Below are 24,923 nucleotides of genomic sequence, written 5' to 3'. Positions count from 1 at the left end.
TTTTTCGGTTCAAGGCTTCATAAGCTCTTTTATGTTGTATGGTGTACTTATCCCAAACCATCATCTTTGAATGTTGCAAGACTTTCGCCTTGTATGTAGATCGGGGTAATTACATTCATTGCATTCCTAGTCTGAATCACAATGTGATTGTATGGGTGGTTACCTGGCACTGTAGGGTTGCCACCCGTCCTTTAAAATACGGAATCGTGCCGCGTTTGAGAATGAAATTGCGCGTCCCGTTTTGAATCAATACTGGACGGGATTTATCCCGTATTTTTTTTATAATTTTTTTTTTAAAGCAGCGTCTCATGCAAATCATCCCACACGCATTTTATGAAGATGCCTCCTTTCCTACTTTTGATTGGGTAATACTTGATGTCATCGTTAGTTTGATTGGTGTTTTTAACTGTCCAGCGAGTAGGGCGTGTCTTTCAACCGTAAGCAGATTTTTTGCAGTGGTATCACTGACCTCGACGACGGCGACGTTATACGTCAAAAATAAATTACGATAAATGACGATTTTAGCGATACTTTATTACGACGGCGGCTACATAGACACGATCAAATAAAAACAAAAAAAATCAAATAATCATTCTACATTTTCAAAACGTCGAAAAAACGACGGAATGAAAAAAAGGCCCACCCGACGACCCACCCATTCCATTTTTATATATATAGATTTACAAAGATAAAATAGTATATATAGTATAGATTTATAAATGTGTGTTTTCAGGTAGTCTTTACATTTTGCATCATTGACGTCTCACAGATGCAATATATATTTAATGTTATACTTAATACTTTTACTTTTGGTTTTGAATAGTCTGATGTAATAACATTAAAAGTGGGTCATATTAAAAGTGTGCTATGTTATGTTCATCAGCTCATGGGCAGATTTCTTATTGGATGTGATGCCTGGTCTCGTGTTTGACTGCATGAAGGGAGATGTGGCCATACGTGCAGGCATTCCTAGAAGAATAATGCTGGTAAGCACTGTAGTGTTTTGCTTCTGGAGAGAATCATAACTCTCTATTGATTTCTTACAGTAATCTTCAAAGCCTTTCCATGTGTTTTTTGTATGTTATTTGTTTAGTCATGATTCATTTATCATCTAAGTCATGTTAACACAGTAATAGAGATAATTCTAAAAAAAATTGTGTATGTGATGTACAGCTGATTGATTCACTCACTCGTCCATGAGAATGCTATTTCCTGTTTAGTTAGAAGGTTGAAATTTGACAGGCATCCTGTAAGAAAGGGCATTACAATGTGTCAATAGAAAAAGTAAATAACCCAACACCTCAAAAATGTCTTGACGGATTTGATTGAAATCTGGTGACATTGCAAAAAAAAAAAATGTATCCGACACGTGATTTTTATTTGTTCATATTTGTCAGTAATAGTGCTTTACAAGTGGGCTAAGAATTATTTTTTCTCCTGAGCACTGCGAAGAAGGAGGAAAAAAATAGTGAGCAGTGAAGTGGAGCTGCCACTTTATGCTAATGAAGGTTGATACCAGAAGGGGAGGGTAAGGACATAAGTTCTGAGCTTAAATACTTAGCAAGTTGCCCCCTTGTGTACATGCAGTGCTTCCTATTCTGTTGGCTTATTGCTCCTCGACATGTGTTATAAAATACTTACAAATTTGAAGGGGTTATTAATTTTGCTTATATACGGTACATAAACTTCTAACAACGAGGTGAGAGATAACATGCCCCCGTGGTGAAATGCGGCTATTTTATGGAAACTGGGGTGTCCCCTTGGAAGTCGAACTTCAGACTGTGATATGGTACAAACTAGGAGTGATGATATGCCTTGGTGAATTTAAATGTTTAGTCAGATCAGTAAACGAGTCCCAGACGATCAGAAGATGCAGGAGATCGACATTGTAGTGCTTTTTAGTGGACTGCTGCCTGGCATACCCCATCTCCCCACCCCAATCAAATTTTACTGTAGTTTGGTGCTCTGACTACGCACCATTCCTATTATACTAATATTTTGTTGTGTAAAATAAAAGTAATAATGGAAGCCAAGAAGGCGAAACATCCACTAAAAAGAGTACAGCCAGTAATTTGCTTCAACTTCAAGCACAGGGACACTGTACATAGTTCACAATGTTATTTCTTTTCACTTTTTTTTCTGTCAATTGCTTAATATTCATTGTATATTCAACAGAAATGTTCAGCCTGCAGAAGTCAATGTTATATGTAGTGCATTAAAAAATCTACAATTTAGTCTATGTTCCTTTTGATCTAAATCCTCCAGAACATTGTGACAGTACAAGATTACAGATCAAAGCATCACATTTAATTCTGATTGAAGATACCTTTTTACAGGATGTGCTACATGGTGAAATTATATTTTTAACTCAAATTTCCATTATTCTTACTAATTAACTGCTTGAATTCAAACAAGTAATTCATGTAAAACTGTATTTTTCCAATGACTGTCAAGAAAAGCCATGGTCAGTCACTAGGAAAAACAAGAATTGATCTAGGGTGTGAATGTTTTATTCCTGGGCAAATGTATATGACATGTTCAAAAGTATGGCTCTCCAGTGAACTAGTAGTATTAACCTCTAATAAAAAAATAACAAATATTATAAAGAAAAGTACTTAGTTACATACACCATTGTCTTAGGCAATTTCTTGGGTAAATCTAGTGCTGTATATACAATATATAAGTAATTTCTCTTCTGTGTTCTGTGGTCATCTCTGTTGTTGTGAAAAGAATGGAGATAAATGCCATCAACTCAGAGAGGGAGAGGCAAGTTCATTGTACCACATGAATGCCACTGACAGAATAAAACTGAATAATAAAAAAAGCGCTAACTTTTAAAAGTAGCCAAAATTTAGATTGGGTGTTACAGACTCAAATCAAATGTATATTTTTATTTTATTAATAGTAATAATAATAGCAGCTCATTACTCAAAATGAGGAACACCCAGACTCAAACCTAGAACCTTTTTGTTATAAGGGAGCAGTTCTTACCTCTACACCATCCAAGAAGACATATTAACTTTCTGTCGATTGACATTTCAGCGTGGGTTTTTAACTCATTGACAACAACATGTAAATAGCATGAAGTTTTTTTTTCTTTGGTTATATTCTTGAATAAAAGTGCACGTGTTTATTTGATATTTGGACTAAAGTCTTCACACATTATACACTTCACGTCATTATTACTATAACATGGAAAAAGTTTCTGTGTTAGGTTTGTGTTCAGCAGTTCTTGCCTCACATTTCCTGTCATCCTACACTTACACAGATTGTTGTAGACATGGAACACATGAAATGTATGTATTCCAAATAATGATATACAGTATTATTTACTCTATACACCTCCGGGCACCTCACATGCAGATAAAGAGACTTGAGCTGGGAGAACTTCAGCTGTGTTGGTAGGGGGGAATGGGATAGCAGACTGCTTGCTGCTTGTGTTGATCGACACATTTACAAACCAAAGAAGCTGATGGAGAGGTGCGAAGGGATTTAAGGTGGCTCAGGATTACAACTTTTTTTGTAGGTTTCAGATATTCTAGTGTTAAATACAGTTAACAGAGAGATGCAGTCACTTTGTAAGCTTTTTTAATCTTTAGAAGAAATGATTAACATGTTTGTGATAGTGGCTTTTTGCACCATTGAGTATTTTGCACATGTTTTGTTTTGTGTTTTTTTTTTTCTTTTTTTTTTTTATATGACCACAGGCGCTAGTTTAATTTAGTTAAGGTTTCCTCTATAGGGCTTCTTTTTTTGGATCCTTATTCATTTTGGTGAGCAAAGAACAAGTTGTTTACACCACAAATGGTTAATCTGCTTCATCTGTCTGTCACATTTTTTGAGAACACATGGCACCATGTGTTTTTTGTGTGTTAGCAAGTGTACACTTACATATCTAACAATTTAACCAACTGTTATTCTGACAGTTGACAGATTAGTTACAGAGTTCCAAGTATGCCATTATGCTTGTGTTCCAAAATAACAATGTATAAAATGTTTTTTAGTATGATAAAGAAGGTTGTGACACTCAATCACTTAATGATAAATATGCTGTCATCCATCCATTCACTCATCTTCCAAACCTGCTTGTTTAGAGCAGGGTAGCAGGAGCAAGTATAATCCATCCTTGCTTTATTTTTGTATTATTAAGCATGGTGTCTGTTTTTAACGGTTTATTATTTTTTCTTTAAAGGGGGTTGGCTGTCAAGCATGAAAAGTATTTGAAGTCTTTGTCTTTGTAAAGCTTTGCCCCAAACTTTAGTTTTGTTCATTATTTTTCTTTCTTTTCTCTTTCTTTGTAAATGACTTTGTTTTCTTCGTTGATGTGTTTGTGTTAACTGTTTTCCATTAACATTCTCATATTTGATATTTTTAATTGATTCTTTACTGGATGGTGTCCTGTCCTCCTTTTTCCCCTTCTTACTTGAGGCTAGGAAGAAGGGTCCCCCAAATACTACGGTGTGCTGTTGTAGAGGCAAAGCTTTCATGGTCTTTGTTTAATTGCCATGATATTGAGTCTTTATTCTGTTCACTCAGTTGTGTTTGTTCCTGATAGTAATGAATTTTGATATTCACAGTTGCAAGAAAAAGTTTATGAATCGTTTGGAATTATGTGAATGTCTTCTTTAGTTACTCACATCAGATATGGTCTGATCTTCAACTAAGTTGCAATAATAGGCAAAAAAACAATTAGCTTTCACTAATAATGCACAAACCGTTGTAAATGTATTTATTGTTAATACTGAATACATAGTGTAGTCATTCACATTGGAAAAAATATGTCAACCCTTGTGTTTTGTTCTGTGTATTGTATTGTATTGACCCTCTTCTTTTTTGACACCCACTACACACCCAACCGACCTGGAAAGGGGTCTCTGTTTGAACTGCCTTTCCCAAGGTTTCTTCCATTTTTTCCCTACTAGGGTTTTTCCTTGTCTTCTTAGAGAGTCAAGGCTGGGGAGCTGTCAAAAGGCAGGGCATGTTAAAGCCCATTGTGGCACGTCTTGTGTGATTTGGGCTATACAAAAAATGAATTGTATTGTATCTAGTAATTGGCAAAACCCCTTTTAGCAACAATAATCACCACTAAATTTTTTTTTATGACTTCTGTGGCTGGTAATCAGACTTGCATAATGGTTAAGTGGGATTTTAAACCTTTAAAAACTGGGTTCGCAAACATTGTCTTACAAATTGTTTTGGATATCTTACTTCAAAGATACATAATACAGATCAACATAACCTCCTATGATGAATAAAATATTTGGACGGCGTTTTCCCTCTCCCGGACGCGGGTCACCAGGGCACCCCTCTGGAGCCAGGCCTAGAGGTGGGGCTCGATGGCGAGCGCCTGGTGGCCGGGCTTGCACCCATGGGGCTCGGCCGGGCACAGCCCAAAGAGGCAACGTGGGTCCCCCTTCCCATGGGCTCACCACCTATGAGAGGGGCCAAGGAGGTCGGGTGCAGTGTGAGTTGGGTGGTAGCCGAAGGCGGGGACCTTGGCGGTCCGATCCTCGGCTACAGAAGCTGGCTCTTGGGACGTAGAATGTCACCTCTCTGAAGGGGAAGGAGCCTGAGCTTGTGCGCAAGGTTGAGAGGTTCCAGCTAGATATAGTCGGGCTCACCTCGACGCATAGCTTGGACTCTGGAACCAATCTCTTGAGAGGGGCTGGACTGTCTACCACTCTGGAGTTGCCCCCAGTGAGAGGCGCTGAGTGGGTGTGGGCATACTTATTGCCCCCCGACTTGGAGCCTGTACATTGGGATTTACCCCGGTGGACGAGAGGGTAGCCTCCCTCCGCCTTTGGGTGGGGGGACGGGTCCTAACTGTTGTTTGTTCGTATGCGCCGAACAGCAGTTCGGAGTACCCACCCTTTTTGGAGTTCCTGGAGGGTGGGCTAGAGGGCATACCTTCTGGGGACTCCCTCGTACTGCTGGGAGACTTCAATGCTCATGTGGGCAATGACAGTGAGAACAGGAAGGGCGTGATTGGGAGGAATGGCCCCCCCCGATCTGAACCCAAGTGGTGTTTTGTTATTGGATTTCTGTGCTTGTCACAGATTGTCCATAACAAACACCATGTTCAAGCATAGGGGTGTTCATATGTGCACTTGGCACCAGGACACCCTAGGCCTCAGTTCGATGATCGACTTTGTGGTCATGTTGTCGGACTTGCGGCCACATGTCTTGGACACTCGGGCGAAGAGAGGGGTGGAGCTGTCAACTGATCACCACCTGGTGGTGAGTTGGCTTCGATGGTGGGGGAGGATGCCGGTCAGCCCTGGTAGGCCCAAACGTGTTGTGAGCGTCTGCTGGGAACGTCTGGCAGAGCCCCCCGTCAGAAGTAGCTTCAACTCCCACCTCCGGCAGAATTTCGACCACGTCCTGAGGGAGGTGGGGGACATTGAGTCCGAATGGGCCATGTTCCGTGCCTCTATTGTTGAGGCGGCTGACCAGAGCTGTGGCCGTAAGGTGGTCGGTGCCTGTCGTGGCGGCAATCTCCGAACCCGCTGGTGGACACCGGCGGTGAGGGATGCTGTCAAGCTGAAGAAGGAGTCCTACCAGTCCCTTTTGTCCTGTGGGACTCTGGAGGCGGCTAATAGGTACCGGCAGGCCAAGCGGAATGCGGCTTCGGTGGTTGCTGAGGCAAAAACTCGGGCATGGGAGGAGTTTGGGGAGGCCATGGAGAACGACTTTCGGACAGCTTCGAGGAGATTCTGGTCCACCGTCCGGCGTCTCAGGAGGGGGAAGCAGTGCAGTGTCAACCCTGTATATGGTGGGGATGGTGCGCTGCTGACCTCGACTCGGGACGTTGTGGGTCGGTGGGGGAAGTACTTCAAAGTACTTCATCAGGCCGTGATCTTCAGCTCTCTCTGGATCGGTTCGCAGCTGAGTGTGAAGTGGCTGGGATGGGAATCAGCACCTCCAAATCTGAGACCGTGGTCCTCAGCCAGAAAAGGGTGGAATGCCCTCTCAGGGTTGGGAGCGAGATCCTGCCTCAAGTGGAGGAGTTCAAGTATCTCGGGGTCTTGTTCACGAGTGAGGGAAGAATGGAGCGTGAGATCGACAGGTGGATCGGTGCAGCGTCCACAGTGATGCGGGCTCTGCATTGGTCTGTCGTGCTGAAAAAGGAGCTGAGCCGTAAGGCAAAGCTCTCAATTTACCAGTCGATCTATGTTCCTACTAAGGTTGGGCGGTATCCAAATTTTGATACCATCAAACCTCCTCCCTATTTTACCTCGGTATACGGTATTACCGTGAATAATAAAAAAAATGTGAGGTAAGGCTCAGACAGCGTCACCAAACTGTTGGCTTGTGCCTAAACCGTTCAGAAACTGAATATCAAACACTAATACTGAAACAATAACAAAATAACATGCAGAACAATATTAACAACTTTTATTAGCAACAAATAGCAGTTTATAAAAAAGTGCAAATACAACAGTCAAACAGAATTAAATTAACATAAACATCCAGAACAGTTTTCGCGCGGAGACGCGCACACAAATCAATTAAATTAAATCACCTGAACAACTTTTAATAACAAAGAAGAGCAGCTTATAAAAAAGTGCAAATAGACCCACAACAGTCAACTAGAGTTGAATTAACATAAACATCATCCATATTATAAAAAGTATTGCAAAGCAATAGTCCTAAACAAAAACTTCTTTCCAGTCTTCTTTCCAATATTGTTTTTAACGTAAACCAAATAAAAATACCTGAATCAATTAAATAAATAAAAATAAACACAGTGCGAATAGGAACGAATGGCATGTGGCATCAATCTAGTCAAGATTTTTCGCTAGAAAAACCAGCATGTTTACTTTGTCTGGCTTTAACAGGGCACGTTGTGGACCGACAACTTTACCAGCGGTGCTGAAAACCCACTCCGATGGTGTGCTTGTGGCATAGACGCACAGGTACTTTCGTGCCACTCGCGACATCTGGGGAAAATGCCTGGCAGCATTTTTCCACCAGAAGTGGGTCCTCGTCTCCTTGAGTATCTGGCTCCAAACAGTAGGCTGTTATTTCAGCTCCGACTCTGTCCTCTACGGCAGGGGTCCCCCACTACCGGGCTGCAGCCGTCTGACAGCCGGGCCGCGAGAGAACTGCCGGCAACGGAGACTCACTCAGACTTTTCAGAACGCTTGGCGGGCGGGGCTTTGCAGCGGCGCAGAGAGAGGAGAGAGACCGAGGTGAGAGAGTATTACAACAAAGTATTGTTACGGTCCCGACAGTTTCCCCATATGACACGAGTCTATAGAAATCGCGTTACTACGAAGTACATTCAGCAGATGCTTTCATTACAATGAAGTGACCTTGAAATGCCTGAATGAATCATACACAGAGCAGTTAGATCTGTGGTCGCAGCTCAGATGTGCACGTTTGCACAACAATCCCCAAACAGAAACATTGTAAAAAAAATTCTTTCTTCGAACTTTCCTCGTTCTGTTTTTTTTCTTTTGCTGTTTTTGTTTTCTGTGGTTTTCAGTGATACCTTTTGCTTATTGCTTGTCAACATTTGAAAAACATCCATTGGAATTTAACTCATTGTCACCCTCCTATAGAAACGGCAGACACGAAAAAAACGATAACAGTGTTAATGTTTGTGATGTGCAATCTGTTGGAATGGCAAATGCAAAGCATATGTCTTTGTTATATGCAAAAAAAGAAGAAAAATCTCAGGTTGCAAACGTATGCGAACTGCTTAATAACTTAATAATAATAGAAATGTTATGTAAATTGTGTATAAAACTGCCCCCCCCCCGACCGGTCCGTGGAAAAATTTGTATCTAATAAAGTGGTCCTTACTGTCAAAAAGGTTGGGGACCACTGCTCTACGGTGCCGATGCCGACGGGACCTGCCATTGCATCAGATTTTTTTTTGCAGCATACTTCCCAGAGTCATCTTTTTTTCGTGAGGGTGCAGGTTGCGCCTCTCCCTCTTCCACTCTGATGGCCACTGGACCTGCTGCCTCTAAGCTCACGATCTCAGCATTTAATTCAGCCTTGGTCTCAGCCAATGCGTTGTCATCCGTCTCATATCCTCCACGGGAACGAGGGTCGAGGAAAGTGCATTTTCGCAATATTTTGCGCACTGAATTGGATTTTTACTTGGCCTCCAACTTTGTTAGAATTCCAGTTTTGATTGACTTTGTTAGCTGGAGGTCATTTTCTGACGCAGCCAACACATTGTCCCTGCAGAGCTGTAGTATGGGGAGGATACAGGAACTGGTCACATAATTTTCTCCTGACAAAATATCAGTGAAGTCACCGACTGGTTTCAGTGCTTCGTGAACAGCTTTCAAGACGTCCATGTCCTGCCAGGTCAGGGACAGGCTGCTCTTTCTGTCATCAGACAGGACGTGTCTGATCGCTTGAGCCTGCTCGAGGATGCGCTCCACCATTGCCAGTTTGGAGCCCCAGCGAGTTGCGCAGTCCTGCCGATGGATGGATGGATGAATTAATTAATGAATGATGAAAAAACGATTAAATGAATGAATAGGCCTAAATAAACGAATGAATGAATAAATAGGCCTAAATAAACGAATTAATGCATAAATAAATAAGTCCATTAATGTATATTATTCCGTTTGGTCAAATTTGCATGCACATTTATTTTATGCTAAATAAGTCCCTTATGCACATCAAGCCTGCATTTATTTGATAAAAAATACAGGAAAAAAATTACAATTTAAAAAATGGTTTTCTATTTTAATATAGCCTACTTTTCAATATAATTTATTTATGTGATGCAAAGCATATATATATATATATATGCCCCTTTTTTTATATTTGAGCCCCTGCCCCTGAGGAACTCTCTGCACATTTTATGCTTACCGTTATGAGACTATGTTTTGGGAGTCCCAAGTCCACTTGCTTCTTGTGGAGTTCATGCTTACGTTGCCAGCTGTGTGAAAAGGCCCCGACAATATTACGGCATAGTCCGAGGGCGCGCTCGTTTTTTTGCCTCTGGTCATGCAATCCATTTGTGACAGCCAAGTTTAGATTGTGACCGAAGCAGTATAGCCACGGCCAATGCAGGGACCTGATTGCGGCATGAATGTTGGCAGCGTTGTCAGTGGTTATGGCTGAAAGTTTTTTCTCGTCAAGTTGCCATTCCTGAAGTGCAGCTCTGAGCGCAGCAGCAAGATTGTCCGCTGTATGACTCTCAGGAAAATACGTAGTTTGGAGGCATTTGGATTCAAGTTTCCAGTCAGGTGTAATAGTATGGACAGTCAGAGACATATATGGTGTCATGTTAACTGACGACCACATGTCAGTTGTTAAGGAATAACTGTCTGCCGCTGACAGCAGCACTTGAACATTGTCTCTAACTTTACTATATAAATGTGGGACGGCTGTTTGTGAGAAATATTTCCATCCATGCAGCTCGTACTGGGCATCTAGGACCTTTACCATGTCTGTAAAGGACTTTTTTTCCACTGTGTGGAAAGAGACCATTTCCTTCGCCAAGTATTTTGTCACTGCATCAGTACAGGTTTTCCAACGGACACTGTCCCTTTTGTACTTTGTTGCTTTCCCGAAGGCCCCCATTATCGTCGGCTGCATACTGGCGGTGGACCTAGATGTTGTTGGTCCTGCATCAGGAGGCGTTGAAACTGTTGCACTGAGTGAACTCGGGTCCATCCTCGCAGCAGTGAGTGGATGGTGGTTTCGTATATGCGACCTTAGGTTCGAGGTATTTCCATCTCTCGCGGTCACCTTTTTGTTGCACAATTTGCAAATTGCCTCTTCTGTATTTACCGCCTCTCCCTTCTCGTTCGGTCGAAACCCGAAATACTGCCAAACTGCAGAAGTTGTGTTCTTTTTCGAGACCAGGTCACTTGGTGCGCGACTCGCCATCTTTCCCCACCTCTCTCTTTCTCCTCCACGCTGTCACATGATGACAACCACACATACGCATTTTTAGGCATTAAATAAATTATATTTAATATTTAATCCTTGTCTCCCATATAAGTGCATTGTTTTTATGACGGTATAATAGTATTGAAACTGATACCGTTGCTATTTGTAGATCCCGCAGGATACCATATTACCGTATTACCGCCCAAGCCTAGTTCCTTCCCTCACCTATGAGCTATGGGAAGTGACCGAAAGAACGAGATCGCAAATACAAGCGGCTGAAATGAGTTTCTTCCGCAGGGTGTCTGGGCTCTCCCTTAAAGATAGGGTGAGAAGCTCAGTCATTCGGGAGGGGCTCAGAGTAGAGCCGCTGCTCCTCCGCATCGAGAGGAGTCAGATGAGGTGGTTCGAGCATCTGATCAGGATGCCTCCTGGACGCCTCCCTGGTGAGGTGTTCCGGGCACGTCCAACTGGGAGGAGGCCCCGGGGAAGACCCAGGACACGCTGGCGGGACTATGTCTCCCGGCTGGCCTGGGAACGCCTCGGGATTCTCCCGGAAGAGCTAGAAGAAGTGGCTGGGGAGAGAGAAGTCTGGGTATCACTGCTCAAGCTACTGCCCCCCGCGACCCGACCTTGGATAAGCGGAAGAGGATGGATGGATGGATATTTCAAAGATGGTGTGGCAGCTTTTTGTCGATATTTCCAAAATTTCAAAGCTACTGGAAAGATTCAAGCATTGATTATGATGTAAGGACTACAAATTTTGCACTCCAAGTTATCTTCAAAGAAATTCCAAGCAAAAACAGTACAGATGTTTCATTTTCAGGTGTACATATCTTAGTTACTTTTCTTTAAGTTACTGCATTGCTATAAGTACGTAGCTGTATACATTACTGAATTTGAAAATATACTACATGAGTTGGGCAGCACGGTGGCGCAGTGGGTAACGCTGCTGCCTTGCAGTTAGGAGACGCGGGTTCGCTTCCCAGGTCCTCCCTGCGTGGAGTTTGCATGTTCTCCCCGTGTCTGCATGGGTTTCCTCCGGGTGCTCTGGTTTCCTCCCACAGTTCAAAAATATGCAGGTTAGGTGCATTGGCGATGCCTAAAATGTCCCTAGTGTGTGCTTGGTGTGTGGGTGTGTGTGTGCCCTGCCAGGGTTTTGTTCCTGCCTTGCACCCTATGCTGGCTGGGATTGGCTCCAGCAGACAAAGTGACCCTGTGTTAGGATATAGCGGGTTGGATAATGACTGACTGACTGGCTACATGAGTAAATATTTATTGTCAGAAAACTGTAGGCCTCTATACCTTTCAATTTTGTTTGTTCAAATTCATTATACAATTACATCAGAGTTACAGCATAGTACTAGAAATGTTCCTTTAACGTGTTATCTTATAGGCGATAAAAATCGAAACTTTCATTTATCTATATGGCAATGTAAAACTAACATTCTATTCTAGTAAAGCAAATACTTACGTGAGTTTGACATTAACTGTAACTTTCTAGGTCTGTCTCATACCAAAGGTGTGATTTTTAAAAAAAATATTTTTCTTCTGAAAAGTATTCTTTTTGAGCCTTTCATCTTTTTGCTTAAGTGTTCGGAATAGTATTGGACCTTCTGAAACTTATCTATAGAATTACTGAAGTACAGTGACATGTAAACATTTGGGCACCCTTGCTTCTATTACTGTGAATAGTTAAGTGAGCAGAAGATTAACTGATCACCAAAAGGCATATAATTAAAGATGACACATTTCTGTAAAATTTTAAGCAGGGTTACATTTTTATTTCCATCATTCACAGGAACAGAATACCAAAAACATTAAAAGGGCCTGAAGCAAAAGTTTGAGCGCCTGACATGGTCAATACTTAGTAACAACCCCTTTAGCAAGTATCATCAGAGCTTGTAAAGGCTTTTTGTAGCCAGCTAAGAATCTTCAGTTCTTACTTGTGGTATTTTTGCCCATTCATCCAAAAGGCTTCTAATTCTGCAAGATTCTTGGACCATCTTGCATGCACTGCTCTTTTGAGATCTATTCACAGATTTTCAGTGATGCTTAGGTTGGGGGGCAGTGAGGGCCATGGCAAAACTGTCAGCTTGCGCCTTTTGAGGTATTACATTGTAGATTTTGAGGTTTGTTTCGGATCATTATCTTGTTGTTGGGCCCATCCTCTTTTTAACATTTTTACATATGGTGTGATGTTTGCTTCCAGAATTTGCTGGTATTTATTTGAATCCATTCTTCCCTTTACCAATTACATGCTTCCCGTGCCACTGGCTGCAACACAAGCCCAAAGCATGATCGATCCACCCCCATACTTAATAGTTGGAGTGGAGTTCTTCTGGAATTCGGCACCCTAGTTTTCTCCAAACATACCTTTCCACATTGTGGCCAAAAAGTTCTATTTTGACTTCATCAGTCCACAGGACTTGTTTCCAAAATGCATCAGGCTGGTTTACATAGTCATTTGTAAACTGTAGATACTAAATTTTGTGGTTAGGACACAGGAAAGGTTTTCTTCTACTGACTCTACCATGAAGGTCATATTTGTTCACGTGTTGCTGCACAGTAGAACAGTGCACCACCATTCCAGATTCTGCTAAATCTTCCTGATGGTCTTTTGTATTCAAACGGGGGTTTTTTATTTGCCTCTCCAGCAATCCAAGGACCTTGACCTGCACTGTTCTGTTAACTGCCATTTCTTTATAACATTATGAACTGAGGAAACAGCTTCCTGAAAATGCTTTGCTGTCTTCTTGTAGCCTTCTCCTACTTTGTGAACATAAATTATTTTATTTTTCAGAATTTTAGGAAGCTGCTTAGAGAAGCCCATGGCTGCTGCTTGTTGGGACAAGGTTTGAGGAGTCAGAGGATTTATACAGCTTTGCAGTTTGCATCACCTGGGCTTTCCTAATGATGACTGTGAACCAGGCATAGTCCTTATGAGCTAATTAAGCTCTGAGACCTTTGTAAATGGTATCTCAGACCTCCGATATCTTGAAGTGCTCAAACCTTTTCATGTTGCTTCTTTCCTTTGTTTCACTATACAGTTGTACAAAACAAAAACAATATGCTAATCTTGCATAAAATGCTGAAAAGAAATATGTTATCTTTAACTTTATACCTTTTAGTGATCCATTCATCTTCTGCTCACATAACTATTCACAGTAATTTTATGTAAGGGTGCCCACACTTTTGTATGGCATTGTAAATTTGTTAGTTTTCTCTTTTTGAATTTTGTTTCTTGTATTTATTTGAATAATTAATATTGGCAGAAATACTATTTAGTTAGTTGTAATTCATTAATCAGTGCAGTTTAGTTGTCTCTTCTTCCTTTTATTTATTTTTGTGTTTTCTTACTCATTTTATTTTCTTAAGTGTTGAAACAATTTTTGAGTCTGCTGCTGTTAGTTTATTTTCCTTTATGAGAGTCCGATGATTGAGTATCTGTTTCAGTTCGTTTAATAAGTTTAATTTAGTTACCTGTTCCTTGCAGTCTAATTTAAGGGTTTTATGGGTATTTACCTTTTGCCCTGCCTGCCAGTCATAACACTGAACAGAATTTACCTGCGTAATTTCCATAATATCTATATGTATACCACATATGGCCATCCACAGGCCCTACCATTGACCCTAGGTTACTAGCCTTCAAAATAAGACAGACACATGACTGGCAGGATATATTTTTATACTGTATTGAGAATTTGTTCTGTGTATTGTATTGTATTGACCCCCTTCTTTTTGACACACACTGCACGCACAAACTACCTGGAAAGGGGTCTCTTTTTGACCTGCCTTTCCCAAGATTTCTTCCATTTTTTCCCTACAAGGGTTTTTTTGTGAGTTTTTCCTTGTCTTCTTAGAGTGTTGAGCCTGGGGCTCTGTCAAAAGGCAGGGCCTGTTAAAGCCTATTGCGGCACTTCTTGTGTGATTTTGGGCTATACAAAAATAAATTGTATATAATTAAATAGTGAGTCTTGACCATTAACATCAAGAGTTAAATCAAGGCGTGTTGGCTATTTTAAACATTTTATAAAATTTTGTCTTTTAAAAAATGTCCAAATTATTCCCCCAACATCTTCAAGTCTCTTCATATATTAGACAAGTATAGGAAGATTTATTATATGGCAGTGTCTTATAAGTTGTCAGGTGTCTCATCTCATTCTAGTACCATTCTTCCTCTTATAATTTGAATCACTTTTCTTGTTTTATGTAGCATTTATTTTTTTCTAGCTAAGCTAAGTACTTACCTGTGTATAAAACTGTGAATTAAACATATGTCATTAGACCAAAAAAAAGAGCATAAATGTCTCTAAAGGAATTTCAGTGGCATATTGATTAATAAATATTTATTTTTTGGGGAGGCTAAGCCATTTGCAACTTCTATATCTTATATAAATATAACTACTGTATATTCAGGGGTGGGTGTGGCCCAAAAATTCCTGAAATTGGACAATAGTATAGGAGTAAGGTGTAGTTCTCAAATATGTCACTAGGTATTGTGTTGCTGCAGCCTTTTTAATTAGTCCACCAACTGGCTTCTTGCTGAGTTGATTAAGTGCGTATTTCTGGTGTTTATTCTACAATCGTGCAGGTAAGTTCAGAGATTGTTTTATTTTTTTCATTTCTCCAAGCCACCATGCCAGATTTTCAAGAGACAATGATGATCTCATTTTTTGAAATTGTTGAACTTGTTTATAAACAGTTTGTTCTCTGTGAACAGACAATTAACCAGTAATAATACATTGAACTGCTGAAGCATCGTTAGGAAAGCAGCAGGAAAAAAAAACATCTGGAGAAAAGTGAATTTTGTAATGTGACAACGCACATGCACACACCGCAATGTCAGTCAACAAATTTTTGACCGAAATAATGTAGCTTTGCTTTTCACTCCCCATATTTGTTACTTCCTGTGACATAATTTTGTTCCTGAAATTAAAATTAAGACAAAAGTGAAGAAGATATGCTACCGTGGAAGAAATCCAGCAAAAAATGTAGGACACTCGAGACATGGAAGCAAAAGGTGAGTATAATACATATTTCCAGGAATACATTTAACAATTACAGGAATTTTTGAGCCCTCCCGTCGTATATTGAATAAGATTACTGTATATAAACACTCACTATATAACCAATTTTATACATATGTATACTCGTATATATTACTATTACAGAAAAATTGATTTCTTTTAGCTTCACCTAAAACAATGCATAGCTTGGATAATTTGTACTTTAAGTTTCTAGCATTAGTAGTAACTTTGCCACAGTCTATAGGATAATTTACTACTTTTTAGCTGTCTTTCTTATCTATGTCAATATAAACTTAGGAATCTCTTTATACACACTCTGAAGTCTTTGCAGAATGACTTTGGAACATTCATTTAAAAGGAATCCATGACACACAATTTAAACAGTCTGATAGTATAGCATTATAATAGTCGGTTCTGTTTCATACCAGTTAATGATCTGGGTTTTCAGTATCCTATGTGAGTGACTAAGCAATTGGAACAAAGTTAGTATGAGCAAGAAAACCACTAAGGGTCAGAGTACAAGGAAAAGTAAGTCTCCAGCCTGTGGTTGAGAATGACAGAGAGAGAGAGATCCGGCCAGGTAGGGAGAAAGCAACTAGGCAATCTAGTGTTTGAAGGCAGAATATTCTAGTGGCTTCTTGATTAGGGTTCCATTCTCTGATCCAGGAGGACCACAGAGGCTACAGGATTTTGTTCTAACTATTTTCTTTATTAGTGACCAGTTTTTACTGCTGCTAAAGTTCATCTAATTGATTTGCTATTTAAGACTCAGGCCCTTTAAATCAGAGGTAAGCAACATCTGGAGGGCAGCAGTGGCCTCAGGTTTTTGCTCCAAGCACTTACTATTCAAGAGGCATTTTTCTGCTTCATTTTAGTTTTGTTGCTTGTTAAGATTTTGAACCTTTAATTACTTATTTTAGTGTTCATTCATTGTTTTGAATTGATCCTTATTAACAATAAGGAGCAAATGACAATGAAACTAGCATTCCTCCATCTAGCTTGTTTCCATTTAAATCTGTGTGTATTTATTGTCATTATTTGGTTTAATAAACTATTCAGAATTATTAATCTATTTTAGGATTTAAATGATTTGGATGATATCATTAGAAAGGACAAAAAAAATCATGATTTAAGAATGACTAACATTGCAGAGTTAAAACACTAACAAGTCATGATATTAAATAATACTTGTTATTGGCAAGGATTGTTTTCTAATTAAGCAAAAGGGTTGGAACAAAAACCTGCAATAACTGAGGCCCTCCAGGGCCAACGCTGATTACCCTTGCTGTAAACCATGGTCTCCCATAGGACAATAGGCACGGTACCAATGCAGCAGGGACAGAATGACAGCCTAGATGTAATGTTCCTATGTGAAGCTAGAGGGCAGATGACACAGTATGTGCTTAGAGTGCATGACTATGTATCGACCTCACAGAGGCTATACTGTATATCGACCTCACAGAGTGAGGTATTCAAATGCTAGCAAGAGGGCACTAGAACTCTTGGGCAACAGGTGGCATCACTAGCTGCTGATGTTGGGGTTAAGTTACAGATTCAAGGGAGCGCTCAGAGAGGATTGACCGTGTCCCAGTATTTGCTTACTTAATAGCTATGTGTTCATGACTTGATGGAGCACAAGTGTGCTATACCTTTTAGAAAGGGCAGCAAAAAGACTACTTGAGCAGTCTGTCCCATTGAGGGCTACTCAGAATTCAGGGAAATAAACACACCAGGCTGTATAACTGTCTACATGTTCATTATAGCAAATGAAGGGATTAAAGCTACCTCACATCCGATGGAAACTGAGCAATGGAATCAAGAGGAGACCTTAGGGTCAAAGCATGTTGGCGAATGAAAGAGGCCAGGGTCATGAGAGAGACAGACAGAAAGACAGGAACTGAAGAAGGGACTGCTAGGTGATATACTGAATGTTGAGAAGTAAAACAGTTGTACCAACAGAAGACGTGAACAAAAACCGAGTTTTTGTTTTACATATGTTTAATTGTTTTTTGTATCCTCCCTTCTGTTTTCATCCTGTTTATGATTTTCAAAGAAAATACAAGCATTATTTTACATATGAACTAGTCAGAACTTATTAAGGACTAATTTTGTCTTGCATGAGTAAGAGTGGGTCTGTATGTATGCCCTGTGACAGACTGCAACAGAACTCCTGCCTAAATACCTGACAGCCCTTGCTCCCCATGACCTTTAAATGGATTCAGCTGGATCACATAATGGATGAATAATTTAGAATTCTGGCATAAAAATATAAAGCTGATATTTCTGAACCTGAAAATACAATAAAGTTATTATTTCCATTGCTGAGTCTGTTTCATCATGCACAAAAGCCATTCACAACTGCTGGCCATAGTGCTGCTGATTGTAATCGCACATACCAATTATTAATAAAAGTCAAACATCCCAAATTAAAAAGACTGTAGTATTTTATGTAATTTGTAAAGTTCTGTTTTGACTGTACTAAAATTTCAGGACACAACAAAATCATGACGGTTGATCCAGGCTACCCTTGAGCTGTCAGTGTATTTTTTACTAGGATGAAGTAAACAGTAGTCCATTTCTATAAAAAGCAGTGTCTGCATAGTACCAATAATAAAACTCTTGTCACAGTGAAAATTATTAATCAATGGCCGAACTTAGTGTTACATTAAATGTGGTATTTTCTGAATTAAACAGTATATAAAAATGTTTATAAAACATTGTTTTTCCTATATAATTTGAACATCTCTGATAAATGCACTTAAGTACATAATTTCAAGGTTCGTTATTTCCCATTTGTGCATAAAACCAACAGTCAAGGCACATTGGAATTCTTGTGCAGAGTTCTTTCAGAGTCATAGTAAACATTTAAAAAAAAATAATAATAAAACAATATAATAAATAATATAAATTATACCAACACTATACAATTTCAGAGACTTAATTTCAGATTTGTAATCCATGACATAAAATCTGTATTATAATTGATTAAACAAATAAAAGTCAGTTTTTCAGTTCTGAAGTAAACAATTGAAAAAAATGAGTAATTATAGCAATAACACAATGAATATGGTGCAAGTAATGGACCGTAAAGCCATGTTCAGGTGAATTTAACATCTCTGAAATGTTAGACCTAAACTTTGTCTTTCTGTTCCAGTTAGATTTAAGTGTATGTATTGTGGGAGGAGAACGGGGATCCCACATGAGGCGGGGGAAATATCCATTATCCAGATGGGAGGCCAGAGTGACAACGAAAGCAATTGGCCAGTGGACCAGAGAAATAACTTTGTGTCCAGATGGCAGGAAGTAATGAACAAACCAGCAGTAGTCAGGAATCAGGAGTTGTTCCATACCCTGTATGCTAGGTAGCAGTGGTCCTCATATGGGAACCTCATGGATGCTTGGAAATTGGAGTGCGGAAATGCAGCCCTTTCAGCATTCCTATGTGTCGATAGAGGGCCCTGTCAAGGAATGACCTCCCTTCTTTTCTTATGACCCGGAAGTGTTCCCCGAAGGATATGACCTGGCACTGGAAACACTCCCGGATCCGGCATAAAAGGAAGCCCACTGCCACACATGGACAAATTATAATTGGAAGGCCGTTGGAAACACTCAGCTGGAGGGTGGAAGGGGGAAGAATTGGTGTTTTATTGTATTGATTTATTGTATAATTGTGACACATTACTGGAAAGAGGTCTGCAAAGGTGCTTTGTGGAAAACATTTCCTCTATTTTATACTATTAAGTGTGGTGTATTTCTGGGTCTGTGGTTTGCGTTCTCTGTCACCCCCTTGTGGTTACAGTATGTAAAATTCATTGGATTTTTGTGTCTAAATTTAGATATTTTGCCCAGATTTAAAAATACTCCTTTTTTTTTCTTAATTACATAATGCAGTAGATAGTCAGTCTCCAAAATTATTCTGTAGTAAGTGTACAAACTATTGATATTTATTATTCAACACCTCTAATCACCTCTGCTTCACACATGTTGTAAATGAAGGTACACAAGTATAAATTGGGTGGTGTTTAAATCATGAAGGGGTTAGGGCAGAAAAAGTTTTCTGTTACTTTTGGTTAAATCATCCATGGATTTTGTGCTGAAGTTTTTATGTTTATGTCGTTCTGGTCTGACTATGAAGTTTTCTGATGCTATTCAACAAAAAAATTATGAAGTAAACTTTTCTATATTGTTATTAAATTAATAAAAACAATGAAAGAAGCAAGCAGGAGTATTTATTTAATACTTCATACATATTTTTCAAGTATGCAAACTGAAAACAAAATACTTCAAAACAGCAGGCATGTGCTTCATTTAACCTTTCAGCACTTTAAAAAGAGGGTGCTGTGGCATAGTTGTTAGTGTTGTTGCTTTTGACTGTCAGAGCCCTTTGTTCAAACCCCTGGTAGACGCCTTTCTATAAAGTGCGCCCATTTTACTTACTGAATGTGTACATAGATTCTCTCTGGGTCCTCTGTCTTCCTCCAGTATCCACACATGTGAATGGCTTGGTTAAACAGAGACTTTCAATTGGCTGTGAGTGAGTGTAAGCTTGTGTTTCTAGGCACCATGTGCCCAGTGATAGACTAATAACTCCATCTAGTATTGGATGCTGAATTGTGCATGATGCATTATGGACAAGCTTCAGCACCCAATGAGTCAGGAAGATGGATGGATTTTGTTGTGATATATGGGTAATACGTATATTCACAACATAAAAAAGCTGTATGTGAACTACAGTACAATGCAACATCAAACCTTTTTTTCTGATACGAATAGTACCTATTTTAGGCTTAATTACTTATTAAGTAAATAGATTATTACAGTGCTGAATTGTATGTGTTCGTTCTTCTTTGTACATTAAACCTACAATAAAAGAGCACCACTATAATCCATCTGCTGAAATAAATCAATGCCATTGCTCAATACAGCTGTCCCAATATATTAAAAATTACAATTTCAATGCAATTAATGTAACATGTTTAAGTAATTGGCAGAAAATAATTGTATTAAGTTAATCCTCGTTTTTTTTATTCATATAAATACTGAATGCTGGTGTATGCATAGTGTGTCAGACAGCATTAGACCCTGATTGAATTTGAAAGAAATGAAAATAGTATTTCTAAAGAGCATTAGGAGCTGGGAAGGGAAAAGGAGTCATACATTTTTTGAACAACGTATTAAATGTAAACTTCACTTTGTTTTTCTTACAGGAGGCAAATCCATCAAAGAATGCTAAAAATCAACTTTCCAGATTTCTGCGAAGTCTTGCAGAGCAGTTAGAAAATGGGCAAGAGCTTAAATCCATAGCCATGAAGAAAGATTTCATAACTAGCAGACTTCCTCCATATCAGGAAAATTCCTGTGAACTAATGCCAGGTAGATTTTCCCCAGAGTTAATATCCTACAGACTCATTGTGGGATAAATAGCCTGTGTAAGCCAAATAGTTTAAGCAAATGTTTACTGACATTGAGTATAAGGCAGTGTTTTATATAGACACAATAGGACTCACAAAATTATGTTTTACAGATGGAAATCTGCCAAAACTAAGTGACAGAGTTACAGTGGCTGTTAAAGATCACGTCATGATGCTGGTGGAACCAACAGAAGAAATGGTAGTAAGTGTATATTTCATTTAATAACCAATTCATAAACCAATGTACGGAGGTTACGGAGAACCATAGTGAAAATGTGTTTTTGTACAAATCTCTGAAGCATTAGTTATATAACAGTCTGAAGGGCAAAATTGTAGATTTTTTTTAATTCTAGAGAGAATATTTCTCTTTTAAAGGATGAAGCAATCTTTACTTTCAGGGGGTGAATGGAGCAGTCTCCCAGCTGTATAAATATCTGTGTTTTGCTATGTGATCCATCATCATTAATTTTATGTTAATAATCATCACAGGATATGAAGCCTGAGATGGCTGTGTTCCTATTTCACTCACTTAAGAATAAAAGAGACATTCACATGATGGGACGTGAAGAAGAGGAGGAAGATTCTGGACAGGTAGCTTACTCTGGAAGTCTTATGAGTAGCCTTAGTTGTTTTTGATATTATTTTATATGTTAAGCGAAGGCTTATGTGCGAACATAAATTAGGACAAAAATAAGATATTTTCATGCTTTGCCACTCTACGACATACATGTAATATATTTAAACAGCTTCAAAAATAATACATACAGTACTTTCATAAACAAAACATTTTTTCTTTCATTAATGAAATACAGATGTCTTTCATCTATTTCCACTTCTTTTCTTCAGTATCCTGTAGGCAGCAACATAATATCTACAGGTACGGTATCTTGCGGTTTAAACAAAATATTAAATTAAAAACCTGATAAATCCACCAAAAATTAATTTCACTACATTTATATCTGTTTTAAGATTGTGACGATCTAACTTCTTTCATAAACTTCTTCTAAACTTTTCCAAAAAAGTCTCTGACCATCATTTGTTTAGCTGCTTTTCCTCGCATCTTTGCTGCTGCATTCTGTAGGCGCCTCAGCAACATAAGATCAGCAGGCGTGGTATCTTCCTGTTGTTTGACATACCGGGGAACCGTCTCGATAGCATGTAGACCTTCCGTATGTGATATTTTTTCTACAACTTCTGTACACTCTTCATCCTCCCCATCATCACTTTCATCTTTTGCTTCATTCAATAATTTCACTATTGTGCCTTCAGTCATTTCCTGATGTTCATCATCATTCATCCACTTTTCAATATTATTTGTAGTGAGTGCCTCCAAAATGGGAAGGGTTTTGGCTAATTCAAATAGTGTTTCCTTAGCAGTTTCACCATCATTCGTCATCTCCTTCTGGCTGGTTTCATTTTGGGAACACAATATATTGTCCCAGCATTTATTCAGAGTGGATGATTTTATATCATCCCATGCTTCCGCCAACCAGTAAATAATATCTATTATGTTCATTTTTTTAATGCTCTCAGTAACACTTTTGCCATTCTCAAGGTCTTCAAGGAGATTTTTTAAAAGTTGCCATCTGTAGTTTTGTATCAAAGTCTCCAGTACACCTTGATCTAGGGACTGAATAAGTGAAGTGACATTAGGAGGCAAAAAAAGAGCCCTGATGTCACCAAAAACTAGTTTGCTTTCATCGCTTTCATCTGGGTGGGATGGAGCATTATCTAGTATTTAAGCGCTTTATGTGGAAGCTTTTTCTCATTCAAAAAATGTATTACGCTGGGAACAAAGTCTTCATGAAACCATTTTTTAAACAAAATTGAATCCAACCATGTGCTCCTTTGGTTTCTATAGTTAACTGGTAGATTATTTAAATTTACATTTTTTAAGGCTCTGGATTTCTTTGATTTTCATTTGAAAGTTAATTTAAATTTATGCCTACCTGATGCATTTGAACAGGCCAATACCGTCACTCTCCTCTTGCTTCGCTTATACCCAGGTGCTGATTTTTCCTTCTCTCGCTGCAAGTGTTTTTGGTTGGGAGCATTTTATAATTTATGCCCGTTTCATCACAGTTGTAAATTTGATCGAGACTTAAATCTTCTTCCTCTTTAGTCTTCGCCACTTTAGTGGTAAACCCTTCTATTTCTTCAGTACAAGCTGACAGTTTCTCCCCAGTAATGTTTAACTGTCTAACCCCAAAACCTTTTTTTTCCACCGGACCAACCAACCAGCACTAGCTGTGAATTCTTCTTCCCCTTCTTTGAAATGCTTATGAAATTCTAAAGCCTTTGCTTGTAATATCGGTCCAGAAATTGGGCTGCCTTTTTCTCTCATCTGACTAAACCACAAAAACAGAGCTTGCTCATTTTTTTCAAATTCTTCTTTCTTCATTGTTTTTCTTTCCGTATTTTCACATCTTACCGAAGCTCTTTCTAAACACCATTGTTCAATTTCTTTCTCTTGCAGTCACCTACTGTCACTTCACCAACACCTGGGTCACTAGCCACTTTTTTTATTGTTTCGCCTTTATCCAAGCGCTTAATTGCATTCCACTTCACCTCTAAGGGCACAACAACATGCTTCTGCTTCCCACTCATAATAACTTTTACTTTGTGGCTTAATAACATTAAAACTTGAATAGAGTAAAAAAAAAATTGCACAAAAAATACAACGTACTGTACATAGAACTGCAGCTTAATTAACAAAGTACAGCTGACGACTGAGACTACAGCCACACTGAAACCGATTTCTGCCAATATGTGGCATTGAGTGCATGAGCGAGAAAAATACACACTTTGTATGAAATGACCCGGCCACACAAATAATTTTAGGCAGTTATGGATTAATCTGATCCTCGTTGAAAAGGTAATCAGTTTGTGACAATGTATCGATGAAATAGTGCTGTGAATCCCTGTGAATATGAAGATCGAATCCAGTGCCGAATTCCGACGTTCATTTGCTTGAGTTGAACTGGTTTGGTACAGCCACAACATACGTATCTGTACCTCAGATAATACGGAAGTTCAGTAAATCGTGAGTCGGATAATCAAGACTGTACTGTATTTTTAAATTTTAAAAATGCTGCTCAGTGATGTCACTGTGTATTATGCTACTGCTAAAACATTGCTGGGTGAAGTATGCCATGTATTCAGTTTACCATTCAGTAATTAAAGCTGCTGGGCACCAAGAGGTTTAAGAAATACTGGTCCAAAGGTTCAGGTCTGGTCAAGGATGGGGAGCATGCACTGGTAAACGTGTTGCCGCACCCACCACATGACAAAACAGCTGGGGATACCTGATTGGCAGCGCCCCAGGCAGACATGCAGTCCAGTCCCACCTTCTGGAAATGACCCAGTATCTGCCACAACCAGGTGTGATTAGGGTGTCCCCTTGGCCTGGTCCAGCCACTTGGGTCCTCAACAATGAGGATCTTGTGAGTCGGATCTCCCTCGGAATGGTGTCACATGGCCATAGTGCCGTAACTGACGCTTCCTCACGATGCAGGTAATGTGCCTCATTCGGGACTCCACGACCAACTGCTCATACGACACAAAGTCAAAGCAGTGGTACCCAAGGATTCTCTGAAGAGACATAGTACCGAAGGAGTCC

At 39.4% G+C, this 24,923-nt stretch overlaps 1 protein-coding gene across 2 annotated transcripts in view; it reads left to right on the top strand.

The window, feature by feature from the left end:
* Positions 1-24,923, top strand: part of riox2 (ribosomal oxygenase 2) — a 76,591-nt gene that overhangs the window by 50,694 nt on the left and 974 nt on the right. For both annotated transcript variants that reach the window (XM_028800232.2, XM_028800231.2), the window contains 4 exons: positions 884-986; positions 21,101-21,266; positions 21,418-21,506; positions 21,794-21,895. In XM_028800232.2, coding sequence (XP_028656065.2) covers positions 884-986; positions 21,101-21,266; positions 21,418-21,506; positions 21,794-21,895 — 460 coding nt within the window. The remainder of the gene's footprint in view (positions 1-883; positions 987-21,100; positions 21,267-21,417; positions 21,507-21,793; positions 21,896-24,923) is intronic.

Source organism: Erpetoichthys calabaricus, chromosome 4, assembly GCF_900747795.2.
Source record: "Erpetoichthys calabaricus chromosome 4, fErpCal1.3, whole genome shotgun sequence".
Taxonomy (NCBI): Eukaryota; Metazoa; Chordata; class Cladistia; order Polypteriformes; family Polypteridae; genus Erpetoichthys; species Erpetoichthys calabaricus.
The sequence above is the reverse complement of the archived record's forward strand: the minus strand, read 5'-3'. Positions and strand labels throughout refer to the sequence as shown.